Here is a 7,729-nt window from a genome sequence, read left to right as displayed (position 1 = left end):
AGACCTTAGTGGTCCCCTAATACTGTATCTGAAGTTTTTTCCCCAAAATTCGACCTTGGTGCAGAATTACAGCAACTAGAGCCAGTTCCACAATGAGCTTTCCTTAGTATGTGCCATTTCTGAGTCTGTAGCTTTTGAGGAGGAGGAGGAGGAGGAGGAGGAGGGGGAGGCTGGGGGTGTGTCCTTGACCAACTTTCACTTTGCTCGTTTGAAAGCCATGATGTTTCTCTCTCGTGGGTGGGCCAAATTCTCTGGGCGGGCAAAGCAGAGAAGGGGGAAGTAACTTTGCCCCTTATGACCTCATGAGGAGCCAGATTCCAGATCAGCCCATCTGAGCTTTCATTTTCTCAAAGGCTGCAGGATACCCAAGGCTCGGTTTACACCTATTCTCATTTCTAGCCACTGGGGGAACAAAGGCAGGCTGGGGGAACACATAAAAAAAAACTCAACTCAAATTTTCACGCCATGGGACACAGGTAAAGTAGCATTGCACCACTCGTTCCAAGCAGAGAGATCTGGTAAGCTCATTTCTTTTTAAACTTGGAGTCTTCAGCCCCAACCAACACTGACTCAACTGACATCACTTGAGGACGCAGCTCCCTCTGGAGCCACAAAAGGCTGTATACAACATTTTTCACATATGCAGTAAGACCTGTTAACACACTTTGATTTGAAAGTTCCTCTTAAAGTTAAGTTTCCAGTAACACTTTATAGCCATGTTAATCAGACAAACAGCCTTTGTGGTTGTTTCAGTCCAGAAACATGGTTATCATTATATTTATACCTGAATTTCTTTTACCTTTATACCTTATGTTATATCTGAATACTGACTCAGAGCCAAGAGACCAATCCGGTCCAAGTATCTCCTTTTAGATATTGCATTTTTACATCAACAAATCAAAATGTAAATATTGAGACATACCGTTAAGGTTCAGCTACCAAGGCACTCTGATCTTCTACACTCTCTTTTGAATCTGATCCTCAATTACAAAAGATCAGGGTCCCCTAACAGTGTACTTTTTGACACAGTAGCTTGAAATTGCATCCCGAAATTAAAGGATGGTCTCTGTAAACCCATGGCAGCAAACTGCTCCCCTCAGATCTGTGCTCACCTGGTAGGAGGAAAGCTGTAGTGGTGTGGGGTTGGGGCCGAGCCTTCTTGGCCATACCATCACTCTCACAGATAAGGACGTCCTCGCTGGGGGAGGACGATGAGGACGGGTCCAAAGGTGTGTGATCGGGTTCTTTTGGTGGAGCCTCCATGTTCACTTTGGCACTCATAACGTTACTCCGGAGCGCTGGAGAGCAAAGAGTAGTCTATAAGGAACAAAACAAAGCAATGTGCTCTGGTGCTAAGAAGTACACAAGTACACACATATACTCAGTGTTGCAGTCAAGATGACCTAAACCGACTCCAAGTCATCACCAAGACCAGAGTGTAAGGGGGGAGGAGAGGGACGAACAGTAACACATTTCTAATTAGAAATGAGTCAAGCCATTGGTTGCATTTGAATCAGTAAGTTTTACATCCAATCATAGTAATGATCTTAACACATACAATTAAACAAAACAACTTAGGGATATCCCTGAAGTTGCGGTCTTAACTGGTCTTCAAATAAAATCCAGTTCTATTTATGCAAAACCAAGACAAGAATAAAAGTAAAGATGTGGAGACCTTTAAAAAGTGGTCTTGAGACCAGTCTTAAGACAAAGAGAGATATTGAGTTCAACAACAATATATCCACTATTAACTAACTCCTACTACAGTCTAACTCACTGACCTGTACCTGATCAGATGCTTAGTACCTCATGTGGAGTGAGTCCATAATACAAGTTTGCTGCCTCAGTCTACTAACCAGTTAAGACATCTTCGTGCTGCATATTGAAGACTTTTTGACTGCTTTGACGGCCAACACAGAGCAGCTGTGTTGATCCTCTTTCTCTGAGGTTTTGTAATGTCTTGCAGTATCTGCTTAATGTCACATGGCAGATAGAGTAGCCTGGACTCTTTGTTAATGTCCTTCCCCGCCTCACTTCATCTGATGCAAGTTTTAGTATGTGAGTCCACAAGACCTCGAGCTCCAATCAGTTTTTCTCATTAACAATTTTTATTTAACTTTGAAACACAACACACAAAACATACAATTTGCAACATGAACTTACCTCCCCATCATAACTAACCACCCAGACAAAAATCAAGAAAAAACAAAAATAAAATATTAATAACATAATAACAAATAACAAATTATAAAAATAATAACAAAATTGACACTATATTGACATATGTATAAATGGCACCACCATGAGCCCATCATACACATCTCTCCCCAGCACAAAGCTTCCTTGGAGCCTTCCAGGAAGACCCCTATCAGTTGTTGTTACCAACTGTCTTGGCATTAGTGCTGGCGAACAATTCATTCAATTAATTACATTTGCTTTGTTAACAAACTGAATCACTTTCTAAAACAATACATTCATTTCTCAGTTCAGTTGAGCATGATGAATGAGCGGTTGATTCAGCACTCTGAAAAAAACAGCTTTGCCCATCACTGCTCGGCATACTACGAAAGTAACACAAGCCTACTTTTATACCTCAAAATCAGTGTTTTTGACAACCAACAGTTTAAGATCATATGTTCATAGAGCCTTTTTTTTCTCATCATGTATACCTCCTGCTGCCTTCAATTGTTTCCTAAAATGGCTCTGAAACATATGGATTTGGATTTATCAAATGTAAAACTACCAAGAAAAATACTTGGGGATAACTTAAAAAAAGAAGAGGTAAGTAACTTTTAATGGTGCCATTTACAGAATGACGACAGAGGCAGAGCCTTTCTCCATCAACAGCCATGACCCCTTGTGACTTTTTAACAGCCATCCATTACCTCCACAAATCAAGGCAATGATGGTGACTGAAGCTTGAGTGTAAAAAGCCTAAGTCTACACACAAAAAAATACATTTCAGTTAAAATGGCGGAGGCAAAAAAAAACATGAGGCAACAAAATGTATAAAAGCTGTCTCGAGCCTGTGAAAATCCCATTTAGTGAAAACTGAACCTTGTCACCCATTCCGGCTGCATCCAAAATGAATGAGCAACATTACCACCTCAAAAGCATGTTAGATATTTCAAAAACATCGGCGCGACTGCTTATATTTATTCAAAAGTATTTAACTTTAACCCGATAGAATAATTCAATCCGTGGCATTATCAAATAAAGCTAAGTCTATATATTTTAAGGTGGAAAGCTTTGTGGTTGATTATATACACAATGCTAAAACGCTTTCCCTCAACAAAAAAACACACTTACACTTGTACATTTTAAAACGTATGTGTACGTGAAAGATGCTCGTGACTGCCACAATTATGAGTAAAATCCTAAATGAGAAATAAATTCATGGTTGCAGATCAATTCGCAACTGAAATTTGGCTTACCAGCTATGATCTCCTGCGGCTCCGGGGCTCCGACTGCGCATGCGTGAGCCCCCAGTACAGTCAGCGCTCGTTGACTATAATAAAGACTTCCAGAGCAACCGCTCCACCTTCTATATGAAAATGATTTGTAGTGGACTATAAATTTGTCTGGAAACGGAGCACGGCCGCTTTTAATCCAAAGTTAAAAACAGCTTTTGCGTACATCTGCAACACTTTGATCCTGTTCATTTATCAAAAAGAGCCGCCCGTTAATGATAAAACATTGATTACATAATTAGCAGGATATAGGTCACGTCGATACTGCAGTCAGTTTCTGTAATGCGGACAAAAAGCGACCTCACACTGCAAGATTTTTTCATTAAGATCTTTTATTGAACATACAATAAAAAAGGACAATTTTCTGTTAGCTCTCAATCGAAAGGAGAAAAAAAAATGGTGTCCCACAAGATGGAAAGAGGGGGGTGCATTCATTCAGTCAGATGGTGCTCTTTATGAACCCACAAACAGACCCTCCAGAGATTTTAATGGTGTACCTTACAAGTACAAAAACTCCAATGCTAGCTGCACATTTTAAATAAGCATAGGCTTGACAAAACCCTTAACCTCTGTATTAACCTGGCAGGAAAAGAGATGAAATACAAATTGAAAATGACTAAGAAAGCAGTCAGAACAAAATCAGGAAAGGCGAGAAAAACGGGACATCGTATTTGAGGCCTTGAAGCTCTAGGTAAACAGAAATCTAGAAAGTAAACAGGGCCTTCCACAATTTACCTGCTCAAGGTTACAAAAAACCCAAATAGACAGCAAAAAAAAGGGAAGAGATCAGTTCAATGCTAATCACACAATCTATGTACAAGAGGTTAAAAAGGATCATAATAGTCCACCTACAATGCAAGTTCAAACATGAAATACAAACCCTTGTTTTATGTTCTTGCATCCCAGTTGTGCATTTTAGAGTGCCGCAAGACATTAAGATCGGCCTATTCCTTTAGAAAGCAATTGAGACTGCCGTTCAAAAAAGGGAAACCGCTCCAAGGCTGTAGCTAAACGCTACTTTTCTTCCACAACCACGTAGTTTGAATGAACATGAAGAAAAAAACGTTGCATCAACCAGGGACGGTCCAGACATTTATGGACTAGGGACACTTTATGCTAGCAAATTGTATTTACCTACAAACCAAATTAGATCTGTTGCAAACTGAAATGCATTAATAATATACAAAGACAACTCAACTTTTGCTAAGCAACAATTTTTGATTCAAACAAACTGGTTGGTGTGACAAACCTACAACTTACCAATCAAGTTGAATTATTTGGGAAAGTGACTTTAACTATCTCAGGTTGCAGGTCTAAAGATTTTAAGACTAGCACTTAAAAATAAAAGGATGTGTTTTTTTGGAGTTGACGATTCATTGACCAAAATTACTTTTTTGGTAGCCCTCACTGTGGTGCATCCTCTAGTAAAACTGCATCTTTAAGACAAGTGCACACTTGGAGAAAAAGTAAACAAGCAAGGAAGCATAAGCCAGTATGACAACACTGCTCATTATGTACAGCATAGGGATCAAGCTCAACAACGCCTGCTTTTTTTCTGATTTCTCTAATTCTGGGAAGCGGATCTAGACCTCGAGCGGGACTTTGAGCGGGACTTTGAGCGGGAAGCTGAACGTTTCTCCCTGGACTTAGACCGGCGGTCTTCTTCGTGTGGGGATGGAGAACGGCAAGGAGATTTGGTGACGCGCTCTCCTATCCCGTTCTCCATGGGGGAAGCTGAACGACTGCGGGACTTCTTGTGACCAGACATATCCTTGGATCTACTGCGGGAATCCCGCTCTGACTTTACCTTTGAACGACTCTTTGAGCGGGATTTTGATTTCCGGTCGGCCGAACGAGACTGGGATTTGTGAGAGCGTGAACGAGATTTAGATTTGCGGGAACGCGAACGAGACCTGCGGTTGCGAGATCGTGATTTGCTTTCTCCTGACTTGGAGCGAGACTTTCTTCCAGATCTGGAGCGGGAGTGGCGACGTCTTTTGTTGCTATGGGAACGAGACCTGTAATGAATAAAGAAATGTTTTACTTCATGCTTTGACAGTGTTAATTCACAAAAAAATTGATTTGTTTCTTACACAATACCAAATACATAGCCTACCTATCAATAACAACACTTTAGCTGGAACTGCAATCTGGATGCAGTCTTTACTTTTTATTTTAGAGAAGACATATTCTCACCTGGAGTGGGATCTGGAGCGACTCCTGGAGCTCCTGCTTCTGCGGCTCCTGCTGCGGGAGCGGCGGTGACTACGAGATCTAAGGACAGAAAAACAAAGTCACAAACAGAACTAGAATCACTTCCTGTGGCAGATATCCGTGTTAAGAGTTTTGTTAACAACACAGAGGATACAGAAGACCTTAGCGTGTATTTTTCCAAAAAGTAAAGTGTCAAGAGCTTATTCCGAAATTCCCACCTCGAGCGGCTGCCAGAGTAAGACCTTCGTTTGCGAGGTTTGTCCTCCACCAGACGAATCTTCCGTCCGTTGATGTCCGTACCGTCCAGCTTGTCAATGGCCCTCTTCATGTCTGAGTGGGATCGAAACTCAATCACACCCTCATTTGTGCGTTCCTTGTGGGCATCTGCATAAGTCACCTCTCCTGCCTGACGCATGAAGTCCTGCGGGATGCCAAAAACAAGGAGAGATTAATGAAATTTATTGACATATTCAGTCAGAGCAGTTACATTGTAAATCCACTTGATCCAACAATGCAAAGTTATCTGAACCCTGAGGGAAACAATGGCTTGTGTTCGAACATGTACCTTGAGGTCCTGCCAACTGCAGCGGCTGGACAAGTTCTCCACGATTAGACGGTACTCGGTACGGACCGGAGGTCCATACTTATCCCTGCCAGAACGGCTCCGGCTGCTGTAACCGCTACCTTTAAAAACAACAGCACATGAGAAAAGTTAGAAACGACAAAAGTGGCCAAGAGACAAAGATCTACTTGCCTTGGTTATCAAATGAACAAAGGGCAGTGACTTGCCAGATAAAAGTCCAAGGGGGGTATGAATTTGAACTTAATTATGAAAAGGAGTCCCTCTGATCCCATATTCAAACACAAAGCTTCAGATAAGTGATCTACAGGCCACTGCACGGGGTCTTTCTATTATTTGTATTGTACAGCATTTTGATGTTGTTCTCTGCTGCAAAGAGCACCACTGTATCTGTTTCCGGCAATACAAAGCCTGTCTTACTACGGTACATCACACTGTGATGCTTAAGCTGCATAAACAAATGAACAGTGATGTTCTTTCAAGACCGCCAAACCCTGTAACACAAACAGAAAGGAAGTATCCACATAGGTTGCGGCCAAGGACACGGTTCAATCAAATTGAGAAAGAACGGTGCAAAGAAACACACCAATCTTTTGGTATTTGACCAGATGTCGGTCTGAAATTTTGTTTCCCAGTTTTCTGACTTACAACATTACTTTGATTGTAAGTTCTTTACTTGAGCCGCTCCACTTATGTTTGCTGTCAACATAGAAACCAATGGCAATCCTCACCATCACCCCTGGTCTATTGGCAAAAGGCTGATGTCATCATGGCTTCCGGTTAGGTCAGCCAAGGATCAAGGGGGGGCAAAGGTCACACACACATTGTAAGGTGAAAGCCAAGGCCAAACGGGACAGGCAGTCATCTTAGCCAGTCATCTTTAGCCTCAATGGACTCTCAGCCTCAGCCCGCAACTGGACTCTTTCAAATTGAAACATCAAGGACTTTTGTTAATGTTGAATATAAAAATATATACCAAAGTTAAAAATACACATTTCACATGAAAATGTTACTATACTAGCTAGCTTTGTAGCGATCATGTGATTAGCTTTCATCTGTGGTGCAAACAATTTGGAATTGCACTCCTTCAAAACATTGTGCACCCAATTAATTATGATCCAAGAGAAATTCCGCAAAAGGAAAGCCTTGCTTTCAAGCTATCTTAGCTAATGTCAACTCTACAGCATGAGTTCTGCTTTTTGAGGGCTCTGACTTGCATATTGTTGTTCCACCCCATAACCCACAGACCAATCAAGGGTGGCCCATGATCACCAGGGAGGAACAAAAACCGGCAGGTCACCAACCCTTGGTGGTAGAACATGAGAACTGTTCAGCAGGATGAGGCCGCACACGCGAACAAAAAGAAAGTTAAACTGAGCAAGAAGCATGTTGATCAGGAACTTCTCCATGTAGACGTACTTCTACATAAGTTAACATGAATAGAGTAAAGTAGCTCTATAAAAAA

At 41.5% G+C, this 7,729-nt stretch overlaps 2 protein-coding genes across 6 annotated transcripts in view; both read right to left on the bottom strand.

Annotated features, from left to right (window-relative positions):
• The window catches only part of l3mbtl1 (L3MBTL histone methyl-lysine binding protein 1), a 28,097-nt gene extending 24,598 nt beyond the window's left edge, over positions 1-3,499 (bottom strand). For 3 of the 5 annotated variants that reach the window (XM_032521397.1, XM_032521400.1, XM_032521401.1), the window contains exons 1-2: positions 3,435-3,499; positions 1,113-1,298 (exon numbers count right to left, since the gene is read on the bottom strand). In XM_032521397.1, coding sequence (XP_032377288.1) covers positions 1,113-1,281 — 169 coding nt within the window. In that variant the 5' untranslated portion in view covers positions 1,282-1,298; positions 3,435-3,499. Of the gene's footprint in view, positions 1-1,112; positions 1,318-2,592; positions 2,704-3,434 lie in introns of all 5 variants that reach the window. The other 2 variants (XM_032521398.1, XM_032521399.1) reach the window with 2 other exon arrangements.
• Positions 3,500-4,702: 1,203 nt separating this feature from the next.
• The window catches only part of LOC116692704 (serine/arginine-rich splicing factor 6), a 4,096-nt gene continuing 1,069 nt past the window's right edge, over positions 4,703-7,729 (bottom strand). Inside the window, exons 3-6 of the mRNA XM_032521186.1 lie at positions 6,250-6,368; positions 5,903-6,105; positions 5,667-5,744; positions 4,703-5,488 (exon numbers count right to left, since the gene is read on the bottom strand). Of these exons, the coding sequence (XP_032377077.1) occupies positions 5,035-5,488; positions 5,667-5,744; positions 5,903-6,105; positions 6,250-6,368 (854 nt within the window). The 3' untranslated portion in view covers positions 4,703-5,034. The remainder of the gene's footprint in view (positions 5,489-5,666; positions 5,745-5,902; positions 6,106-6,249; positions 6,369-7,729) is intronic.

Source organism: Etheostoma spectabile, chromosome 7 (genome assembly GCF_008692095.1).
Source record: "Etheostoma spectabile isolate EspeVRDwgs_2016 chromosome 7, UIUC_Espe_1.0, whole genome shotgun sequence".
NCBI classification, from domain to species: Eukaryota; Metazoa; Chordata; class Actinopteri; order Perciformes; family Percidae; genus Etheostoma; species Etheostoma spectabile.
Note: the sequence above shows the minus strand (reverse complement) of the source record. Positions and strands in the feature narration are given on the sequence as shown.